The 12,197-nt window shown below is 38.5% G+C and overlaps 1 protein-coding gene across 1 annotated transcript in view; it reads right to left on the bottom strand.

Moving 5' to 3' along the window:
• ANK2 (ankyrin 2) overlaps positions 1–12,197 on the bottom strand; it is a 166,016-nt gene that overhangs the window by 115,833 nt on the left and 37,986 nt on the right. Inside the window, 1 exon segment of the mRNA XM_040554653.1 lies at positions 3,055–3,153. Coding sequence (XP_040410587.1) covers positions 3,055–3,153 — 99 coding nt within the window.

The raw sequence follows: 12,197 nt of genomic DNA on the forward strand, positions 1-12,197 counted from the left end.
ACATGGCCTGGGTTACCAATGCTGTGAAACGTAGCACGTGCTCACAACTTGCTATCTCAACAGGTACTGCCTGCTCACATGCCCTTTATTCTGCCTTATAAAACTAAATCTAGCTCAAGTCTTGCGTGCTGTCCAAGTGCACGTGCTACAACCACATGCTAGACTGGAGGGCAGCTAAACCATGAGGAGCAGAGCAGCCCTAAAACTGAGCCTGTGACCAGAAGGCATGCTGAATAACAGTGAAATGAAAAGGGAAGGAAATAAAACAAGGTTTTCTGCATCTAGAGAAGAGTTGATTATAGCCAGAAAGTGAGCAAACTGATTAAGATGCATTGTAAAAGGCGTAAGAGACAGAATTGATTAGGAATAGGAAAATGGAAAGATGATAAAATAATGAAGGATGACTTAGGAAGGAATGAGAGCCAACATATGCTGAAAAAAACATCTGAGGAATTGCCAAAGCAATTTTTCCCCCTAGTAACTTAATAACATTCACTCCCTTTTGCGTTGAACTGTGGGTAGGTGCGTTGCAACAGCTATGCTATTATAGTTTCTTTCTGTAATAGAGATTAAATTCTGTACAGTGAATTAAAAACTGGTGAACAGCTGATGAAACAGCTGAACTGTAAAGATAATTCTGAGATTGGGGCCACATTAGGTGTTGAAATGGCTTAATGCATTTTCCTTTTGCCTCTGGAAACATGAGAACAAATCCTGGATTAGAGGGCCCAATGAAACTGAGCTCATCCTGATTCTCATTTTGTACCTAAACATATATAAAAATGCAAGGAAATGAAATAGAGGAAACAAAGTATATCCAAAGGCGGTGCTAGCTTCAAAGCTTCAAAGACAAGATAAACCATTTGATTTTCCCTGCATTATCTTCCATCTTTCTCTAAAAGGCCCCAGCCCTTTCTGCATTCTCTCCTATTACTTGTGGAAAGCATGGCTAGCAGGAGCCCTGAGAAAGCATTTCATTTCCCCATCTCCCAACATGAGAAAAATCTTTGAGGCCAAACAATGTCTTTCCCATGTACTGTGGTGGCATCCTCAGTTCAGGCTGCTATCCCACCTTATTTAATGTATCATTTCTTCATTCTGTTTGTGAAACTAAATTCTGGGCACATATGAAAGCAGAGAGTAGTTCAGTCCATCCTTCAGTTATACTCACATCACTGAAACCATCACCTGAGCAAGATCTGAAACCAAAACTTGTCTAAGTAAGTGATAAAGGGATAGACAGGCTTTACTGTCCAGGCCACAAAAGTGAGATCTGACCTTTCCGATGAGAGAAGACAGACTTGGACTCAGGTTCTGAGTGGGGGTTCAGCTGGCTTTTCTCCTCCCCTGCCTCCTTTTATTATTTATTTATCTTTTTAACAGAATTAGAGTATAGTATGAGTTACAGTGATGACTTGAAGTCTGTGTTCAAGTAGAAGCCACATTAATTATAACCATATCAGCCTCACGGTACCTGTAAATTAATGAATGAATTTCCAGTGCTCCTGATCACAGTTAGTAAAAGTTATTCACTGCAAGACTGCAAGCAGGTGACTGCACACTGAATCCAGGCTGGGCTCTCAGAGAGCCAAAGATCCACTGCAACTCGTTCGCAGAGGGTGTTTCTGCCAAGTTGCCTGACTATCACACAGCGTTTCATATTTCAGAAAGCCGCAGGGTAACGTGATCTCCATGTATGCAGGCCACAAGAGGATTATTTTAGGAGCTGTCATCAAATGGTATAGTATCCATTGAAAGAAGGGATAGTAAAGCAGCTGTTAAGGCCAGCAGTTCAATTTAAAGAAAAGAAAAGCAAGTATACATGCAACATCATTTTTAATTCATCCATTTGTGAAGGTAATCCAGAGTGGGTAAGTTTCTATACAGACTAGGGAAAATAAATAGACATGAGCAAAAGCTCTTTGTCAAGGGAGGAACTTTCCTATTACTATTTCACATTGCATATCCTATCTACAGAGCAAACATGAAGCCAACAGACTTTGTAGCACTGAGCCTGGTCACTTGTTCTCTTGGCTGAGAGCAAAACAAGATTTGGCAGAAAGAGAGCAACAGGAAATCAAGTGAGCACAGTCTTCATTATCTAGAAGTCTTCCCCATTGCCCTGAGATCCTGTCATTTGCAAAAGGAAGTTGTGATTCAGTTTCTCTTGAGATGGAGACTCATCTCTTTTCCACTGCTATCTGCTTTGCTTGCTCTGAAGTTACTGCAGGTTTACAGCACCGCAGTGAAATCCAGACCCTAGCAATGAATACCATCCTTTTGCATATTTACACCCACATGGTTTAGTGCTAGAAGTAAACTGTCTGAGGAGAAAACAGCACATTGCCTGGTGAGCTCATTGCTGCAATTCTTGTTAGTCATTTAATTTCCTCAGGAGAACCCCCCTCTACAGACAAGAGTGGGAGATGCATGTTAAAATAATCTATTTACTGATATTTGCCTTGATGTTACTATGCAAATGGAGCACAAAGATAGCCATGTTGCTCAGGTGATGGCACTTCTAGATGCTTGAGTTTTCATGGACTTTGTCAGAGATGTAAATATGTTACAGAGACATACGTCTATTCAAATGAAATGCTGCATGTACCTCTTCACTTAGCCTATAATCTATCCACTCTTCACTTTACTGCCCTTACAATAGCATTTCACTGAGGCCACCTTATCCTCCTGTAATTTCTACAGAGGTTCGCTTGGGATCACTTTCCAAAGTCTCATTCATTTTTCAGAAATGTCTCTGAGAACGTGATAGGAGAAATGGGCACAAACTAAAGGTGAAAATCCTGGGCTCACTAAAGTCAGTGGATGTTTTGCTGTCAAACGATTCGGGCTGGATTTCATCCCTTGACTCCTCACCACTTCCAGAACAGTTTGTCTGTGTGTTTTGAAAAAAAGCATTAACATTCATAAGTACAACTCAGTGAAATGAATGGGCAAAAATTCTGAAAATACTCCATTTGAAAATCTTCTAAGCAATCTGAATATAAAGGCAAAGGAAAATAAGAGTGTGTATAAAAATATATATATATACGTCACCTCAGTAGCTGTGCTTTGGTTGGCTCCATTCTCCAGGAGATATTTCACCACTTCAATGTGGTTCTCTTGAGCTGCCATGTATAATGGAGTGAAGCCATTCTAAAGAGAACACATGAGAAAATACTGTAAAAAGAAACAGAATATACCAATAATACTGAAATACAAGTAACTATAACACTAAAAATGTATTTATGCTTTTTTAACTGAAGCATTTTAAGTATGTAAGTAGAACAACTAAGTATTTTTAGTATAATATGGTAATGTTTAATGTCATTTAAACCTACACAACTCTACATGCTTTCACACTCATTTTCTTTTGACATATTTTCTGAAAACAATGGACACACTCATTATTAATATCGGTATTCCTTGCTGATAATGGCTCAGGGACTGTAAAGCTGGCAATAAAGTCGTATGAAAGATGACAGGAAAGCAAAAGTTTCTTCCATTTATTACATTAACTTAACCACAGACATCATCCCCTGGAGACCATAAAGTCCGTATCTCATGACAAGCTGAGCAGAGATAACAAAGGCTTAACATACTATGTAAAATTTTGTAATACATAAAACATTGCAAATCATCAAACATAAAGGAACTCAACCTTGCAGAATAACAGCCGCATTTCTGACCATACACTATGTTTGTCTAGCATATAATTATAAACATTCTTTAACATGCCCTGGAATTCTTATATGAATGTGCTCTGAATAATACAGTAATATCAAAAAATTCTTCCAGGTTAGTCAAACTTCATGCAAATTCATTAGAAACACATTTTCTTCCCTTTAAAATACTTCCCTTTCTTCTCTTTAAGATACTTTAATGCAAAGAATTGTAATTAATTATCTACAAAATCCATATGAAAGGAAGGCATGGAAGTGAGCTATCTGCCTGATAACTTTCTTATGAAATTTTTTAGAATTGTTAAAGAGACCTTGGAAAATTCTTCAATATTCTGCAAACTACCATGTAAGATAAGAGGACATAATCACCTATATTTGTGAAAATGTTCTTCTGTCCTGGAGTGGCACTTTTAGCTAGAACACAACCCATAAACAAGACTTCAAATATGCAATTCTTTTTTTTTTTTTTTTTATAAATCTTAAATGCTGTCACAATAAATTACAGACTTGTGCATTTATACGAGCAATACGAATTAACACAAATACTGTGATAACTAAGAACATTGTTTCAGAGAAGCCAATATTATTATTTCTAGCAAACTTGCTATGGAAACACTCCAGTAATTTCCTAATGAAATGAAATCTCATTTTTCTGTCAGTAGGTAATACAGTTGATTGCAGAACTGATGTATTTACAACCCCCATTTACATTACAAAAGTAGAAGATTGCTCCGGTCAATTTTATATATGTTGTATATGTCACATGACATATATCATATATGTTGCAGCAGGTTTTTTAATATTACTTTGACATATCAGTCTAGTATTTTCATTAAAAATCTTGGGACATATAGTTAAAAAATTGCACCCTGACAACAGTCAACAGCAGTTTAATGCCAAAATCATGTGGTGTATTTTGAGTGGCTTTGCACACAGGTCTGTCTTTGGCAGGTATTATCCAATATTCTCAGGAATGACTTGAAGCATGGAACTGAGTGTTCATATTACAGCTGCAGACAGCATGAACAAGGTGTTCTGCAAGTACACAACCCAAGAAGAACATAATTTGAAAGGTTCCTGTTACCTTGGAGAAAAGGGCTGGAAATGTAATTTAGTAAGGACGAATACAAGTTGCAAAGCTTTGGCAGGAATAACAAACTGTGCAAACAGAGAATGATGAGTTAGAGAAGAATTCTGCAAAAAAGGACCCAAAGGTCGCAGTGGCTTGCCACAGAGTCACTGAGCTCATTCTGCTGTAATACAGACAATCATTGCACTGTTGTAAAATTAAAATACATCCCCCTGGGGAAGTTATTTTTCTTTGAGAAAAGGCTGAAGTAATTGGTGTTATTTGGTCTAGAAAAGGAAAACTGAAAGGAAAATGACAAGTGTTCAAAGAGGAAGGGAAAGATTTGCTCTGCGTGTTCACACATGCTAAAACAAATAGGAAAGTGCACAGCTTACTAAGGTTGCAGCAGAGAAAATTCAGGTTAGACATCAAGAAAAGCCTCTTAACAGGTCAGTTGCATTTTGATGGGTGGCTTCCATCCCCCAAATCACTGGCAGCAAACGGGAAGCACGAAGGAGGCCCGAAGGAGGCCCACAAGCCAGCCTCTTCCACATCCACCCTTGTGGCTGGGAGGCCACCAAGCCTGGGTGCACGGTGGTCTCCTGGCCGCTCCGCACACAGCCCTTTAACAGGGGGGGAGAAAATGAGATCTCATCAGAGTGTAAAATGAAGGAATGATGTTCAGCATGTAACGAGGAAGGCACAGAGGACTGCCGAGCTGAGGGCGTGAGCTGGCAGTGGGAACTGGGAACAGATCGGCTTGTTTCCGATTGTGCGAGGACTGAAGAGCACAGAGAACGCTGCAGGTAACCAAGCTGGTTCATTGCTTTTGCTTTCCTTCCCACACTGGAAAGAAACAAAGTGGCATTCTATTTAGCTAGAACTACCAGTAATTTTCCACACCCTTGATCAGTATTTTAATATCAAAGTATAATGTAGCATTTTTTAAATGGTGATATGTACCATTTGTAACATCCTTCTAACACTGAACAACACTGCATGGATGAATGCAAGGAGCACAACCACACTAATATAAACGTGAGGAATATGAGAATTTTCAAGCCAAAGCAAATCAATTTGCTTACAAGCTTTGAGGTTTGTTTTAAATCTTAAAAAAGTCCCTAGTTAAGCCCCCTTAAAAAGTCCCTAGTTCTGCAACAGGACTGGGACAATAAATCCTGGGTTAGGACACCATAAACAATACATATAAGACTTCATTATCGTTTACAAGCACTAAACACTTTTCCACCCAGTCCCAAGACTGTTCCAGAGACTGCCCATTAGATCAAGGATATTCTCCTCATATAACCATACCTGTAACTACAGCAAATGTGGGTAAGGAAGTACTTGCACTCCTAGCCTTTTTTCATCTTCAAGCTTTATTTATAGTTTAAAATTATCATATATTTTTCCTTAAAAGTTGGCTTATTTTGGAAATTGTTAGAGCTGCTGAGGTTTATTTGCAAAACTAACTATACCAGACATACTGAGAAGCTTCCCCTGGCAAGGTTAAGCCCATTTTTTTCCACTGCCAGGGTGAAGTTTGCTTTCTCAGTGAAGAACTGGTTTCAGAGATTCTAATTGCAGTGTTCCTGACCTCAACGCTTCTGGCTCTTGGCCAGAGACTTCTATTTTAGGAGATTCCCAGTATTACCACTCTCCTTGGCAGAGCTCTGCCCAGTGGGATCGCCTGTTAGCCCTGCTGGAGCTCTTCCTTCTCACTTGTCTTCTGGACCCCAGGACTTCCACGTCTCCTCCCATCTCTGACAGGCTACGATGCGTCTGTCTGTCTGTCTGCTACACAGCAAGTGTCTTTGTCAGCCAGTCCTGCAGTTAAATGGAAATGCCCAAAACAACAGAAGCATATCCTTTCCTCCATTCTATTTACTTCTTGCATCTAAAATCCCCTTCCCAGTTTCTCATCTTTTAGCTTCAAAGAGCTATATAACGGTACTTGGTTGCTCTGTTCTGCTTTAGAGATAGCTCAAAGCTCTAGAGCTCAAACCTCTGCAAGTTGAAAAAAAAAAAAACATTTTCCCTAGACTTGTTTCATTACCCAAAGTTTTCTACTGAATCCAAAGCATTCCAGTTAATGATGCTCTATGGATGTGTTGCAGAAGAGACTGACCTCTCCCCTCTTGTTTTACTATATGAAAAGAGACATAGAGGGTTTACTGGGCCTTGAAGGGGAAAAAACATCCTTATTTCAATAAATATTTCTTCAGTTTATAATTCCATGTTGTATGAACACATTCTAGAATTGATGTAAAAATACTGACTGTAGCAGATAAATGTGACAGGGAAAAGGAGAAATGCACTTCCTTTTGGTATTTCTGAAAGCCTGGCTGTGTACTTATACTGTGACTCTATGTTTAGATTTGGTACATCATCTGAAAAATAGAAAATAATTTTGTAATGATATATAACATTCACTTTCAAACAATGATTTCATCAGAGTATTTGTAGTGAGGACAGAGTACTCAGATTTCATTATCCTCAAAAATATATACTGCAAGATGTTTACTGCCATAATATAAAGTTATTATGAGAAATTAATGCTAAATAAGTAGAGTATATTCCATACTCCATTCTTTCTACTACATTCACTGATTTACTTGCTAATTTGAGAAAATGAGTAGCTCTCAATGATTCTTCAAGCTATTAATGCAAATTGGCGAGTCTTTATATGACTCAGAATTTGTACCGTTAAATTTTGCCCAAGCCCTAATGAAGAACACAGTCTGAAGAAGCAGAGAGATTATTAGAGCATTTAGAAAATCACACAAACAGTTCCATAGCCTGGCTTAGCTGTATTTTAGGGCAGGCTTTCAAGGAATCTCATCCTTTGTGGGCAGTACCAAATGATCAGGAGTACACATCTTCTAAATTGTGTTTAGTAGCCAGTCCTTTTGAATGACTAGCCTACCCACACTTGTCCATGAAGATGTAGCCTTTAGTGTCTATATAATATATATATATCATACGGCATATATATATCCATATATACCTATATGCATGCTAATGAGGAAAATAAAGAAAATAGATAAATTTTCTTCCCTTAGTTTGTCTTTTTTAAGATGATATGAGAGTTAGCAACACGTCTTGTGATGTAATAGCTAATATAAACCCAAATGAACATACCTATTTTACCTCAAAAGCCTCTAAGAACTGTTTAAGAACTGTATTAGAAGATCATCGAGGTTACTGAGGAAGACAAGACAGCTGACATCTAACGCAATTATTTACACACAGTAAAATGCTCATTCCTACTTACTCTTCAAGATGTTATTACTAAGCAGAGGGCCAACACAGCAGATTGCCCCACCCAGACAAGTTGCCTCCTCTGCCTCTCCATCTTACCACGTGGGCTTTTGGTTGAGGTTTTCGTTATCTTTTTTCCCCCAATTTTGCTTCACATCAATGAAATGAAAATCAACGTCACAAATTAAAACCAAAGTAGTTAGGCATTTTCTTGTAACCTTTACTACAATTCTGCAAGCGTACTTCTCAAGCAACATTTAGAAAAGATCCTGTGCACAACATACTGCACATGTAAAAGCTCAGTTTCCTCTGGGTTACTCTAGAGTTTCCTTCATAGGGCCTGGCACTTGAACTAACCTGAGAGAAGCCTTTGTGAAATTCATTCTACCTTTCTTCCTGTGCCTCCTTCTCTTTCCACTCTTAGCCAGTCCCACAAAGAAACAGATAGTGGCACAAAGGATGAGATAAGAACGAGACAAGGGTGAGACAAGGTTAGATTACTCATGAAACAGCACACCCAGGTAATGAAATGTTCTGATTAATGGTCATAGCATTTTACGCAGTAAGATCACGATCATTGCTCGAGTCTTTAAATTTCAGTAACTTACAGGATTTTTCTACTCTTCAAAATATTGCTTAACTTAAACAAAAATGGCAAGACCTTGACTTAAATCTTTATTCAGTGGCATACAACTCATCCCCCTTGTTTCCTCATTCTTCCACAGACATTAGACTAAACAAGTGACATCTACATCCCACCTTAGCAGTTAGAAGAAGGTAACTCTACCTTCACTAGCTGCTTCTCTCTCTCTGTCTCCAATAATATCCACGGGAGAGGAAATAACCACTCCAGCAAAGGCTATTCTCCCTTCTCAAGTAGGACAACGTTATGCATTGGAAATGACAAGAAACAAGAAAAAGGACAAGAGGCAATGGGAACAAACTGGAGCACAGGAGGTCCTCTCTGACCATCAGGAAACTTTTTTTTTTTTCTAAAAGTCTCCTGGACATGGTCCTGGACAGCCTACTCTACGTAGCCCTGCTCGAGCCGGTGGTCTGGACCACATGAATCCTCTTCCAACCTCAGCCATTCTGTGATTCAGTGAAAAATCCTCTAACAATTCAAGCAATTAATTAATTTTAATCCACAAAATATGTGAGTTACAAATAAACGCAACACTGCAAACTGAATTTGGTATACACACCTTGAATAATACCAAGAAACTGGTAGCAAAAACCTTCATGAAAGAATCAACAATATTGGAATTGTGAGAACTTTGTTGTGCATTATGGCCAGAGCATTATTGCCAGCCAGTCTAAAAATATACGCTCCGTAAGAGGATTTTATCTTAGCAGGAGAGATTCTCTGCCTAAAAGGGTGAATTAAGGATAGATCAAGGTAACTACTTTAACTTTTAACAGTCTGGGTTTTTTTGTTAGCTTACATCAGAATCCAGAAGTGTGATATGGCAGTAACTCTAAATATTAACGGTATAATTACATATGCATTAAAAACTTTCAGAATGATTTTCTCGCAGTAAGCAACTATACTTAGACTGAAATATTTCAGCAGGCTTTCACAAGTTGAAAATATCTAAAACTCCTAGAAAACTACATCACTTTTTTTCTCCAGTAAGCCTGTAGCACCTACCAAGCCTTCAGATCAATATTACTGATGTGTGACTCGTACTACCTGAGCATTGCTTGCTTTTACCTCTAAATACTTTATCATAAGATCTGTTTGTGTAAAATGTCCCGTTGCACAACTCAGATGACAGTTTGATATTTGTCTGTTTATTCTCCTCAAGCCTCCTAGCACTGAGTTTGATTCTACTCCCACCATACGGAGAAGCACTGAACCACTACCAGTGAGAAAACAGATTACGCCTTTGAGAAGCATAATTCAATTCAAGGTTCTTTCCTAGTCCTAAGAGAAGTAATTTGCTTCAGCTTCACATGTGGTTCAAACCTGAGAGATTCGGGAGGAACATGTGCTCTGTTCACCTCTTGTCCTCCTGTACCTTCTGACTGCACTGCTGTGACTGGTGTCTACTTCATGGAGGGAATTTTTGTTTTGTCCTGAATCCACCTTACAAGAGAGACAGCCAGTAAAAGCATCTTTTGGATACATCAGCAACTAGCTAAATTAAATACTGTGGATATGTTATTGATGAAAGTACCTTTTGTTTTCGGACAGAGCGTTTCAAAATGAGCAGGACACAGCACATTAGTATACATTCAGTTTCTAGGGGTATCTTTTCCTTCATTAACAAAGCTGGTAAGTGCTAGTAAACAGGGTGATGCACAGATTAGATGTAAGCATTTGCAGTCATAGAACTATTCAGTGTAAAGTGGCACATCTGTAAGGGCACAGAAGGCCAGTGGATTCTGACCTACTGTAGACTAACTCCCTAACAAGGGTTAGCTCATCATTTTGGTAACAATCCTTGCATTCAATACACACCACAGATTCGGAGGCCACTAGGGTCTCACAAACTGTAAAAATTAAAGCTGAGAAAAGCACTGAGGAGAAAGGCTGGAATTACTGGACTTAGAGAGGCTGGTGATTCTGCATTCTGGGGCCAAGCAGTTAAACAAAAGAAATAATGACAGACCACCTATCTGCTTGAGATGACAGACCATAAAACTAATTTGTACTAATTAAAAAATAAAAGGATCTGCAGTGACGCAGAAGGATACATAGAAAAAAATAGCACCTCTTCAGCTGTCTCACATTCTCTAGTAATATAAATAGTGTTTTCCACTCTATGCCTACAGCAATGAGATAACTATAAAGCCCATGAATAAAAAAGGTCTGGGTTTATGGTGCTCACCAAGTTGGTTTGTGAGAGATCATGCAGACCCCCAGCTGCAGCGCAGGTTCAGGCAATACTAATACATCTGCCACCTGTTGCCTTGCAGTTCCAAGAACCCTTCTCCTGGGAAGTGCATTTTACTGTAAGCCACTTTCCAGCTTATGTGACAAACTTAAAGAGCACAAGCATTCTATTTTAGAGCTTCAAATATCATGATTTTCCCATCAGGAACAGGAAAGTAACAACAGTCTGAAACACAGCCAGGCAGAAATCAAGATGTTCTGTGCCTTGAAAGTATCATTTTTATGAAGAGGAAGCCTGTAATAGGAATTGGGCTGATGGGGAATAATGGGAATAAAATAGATTAGTCATGCACCAGGAAACATAACCTTGATACTGGGCATGGGTTAGGGACCAGCTTAGCTAGGGTGAAGTCTTGCATTTGAATTCTGGGCAGTCATCCAAAACAGCATTTGGGGTTTGCCTTCTATCTGTGGTAAAGTGAAAGCAGTTCTGGAAACATACATATCCAGACATATATTATGTATATGGTTATGGGCTGAAAGGATGACAATATCGCACTAAAATCATAAATAAAATGTTTGTACTTATTGGGTTTTGACTCAGTTATATCTAACACTCTCACAAATATAAGGGGATAACAAATCAAGTTCCTGTTCTTTATTGTCTCAGATTGCATCATTACAGTTGGGTGAAATGTGGCATGTCGGTCTGGTAAACCCTTACCTTTCCAGCTAATAGGCTGGTTTATACAGGCTCCTAAGGTTTGTGTATTTGAAGAACAAATCTTACAGGACACCTCTCCATCATATCATTTGTTGGAAAAAAACACTATTTGTTTAAATGGAAGTCTGAAGTTCTGACCTGCACCACTGGTACTAGTTTCTTTTATGGAGCTTAAACCAAATAGATTGCAAATTACAAAAATAGATTAAGAGACGTTGTAAACCTTTTCAGTTTGTTTTCAGACTGTTGGCTGAGAAACATGTATTACAAGATCTTATACCACCTCCCTTTGGATCAGTGGAATCTACTAGTTAAAGACCATCAAAGTACAAGGTAGAAATTATGATATTTATGTAAAACTTTTTTTTTTTTTCCTAGAGACGAGCTACCTTTTTACATGTCATACATTATGGCAGGCTATTCATCTAGTTAGCTGTAGTGACAGTAGTGGACAATAGCACTCACTCCAGAAATACAAAACTGGTCAAACTGCACATCTGTAATGTGCATATAGATGTACAAGAATCTCCATTTGCTATACACACAATGCAGATTTTGACTTCTGGAAGGAGGACATTATTACATGAGAATATGCATTTTTACTTAGTTATATTATTTACTTAT

The sequence above is a fragment of the Cygnus olor genome, chromosome 4, assembly GCF_009769625.2.
Source record: "Cygnus olor isolate bCygOlo1 chromosome 4, bCygOlo1.pri.v2, whole genome shotgun sequence".
Lineage (NCBI taxonomy): Eukaryota > Metazoa > Chordata > Aves > Anseriformes > Anatidae > Cygnus > Cygnus olor.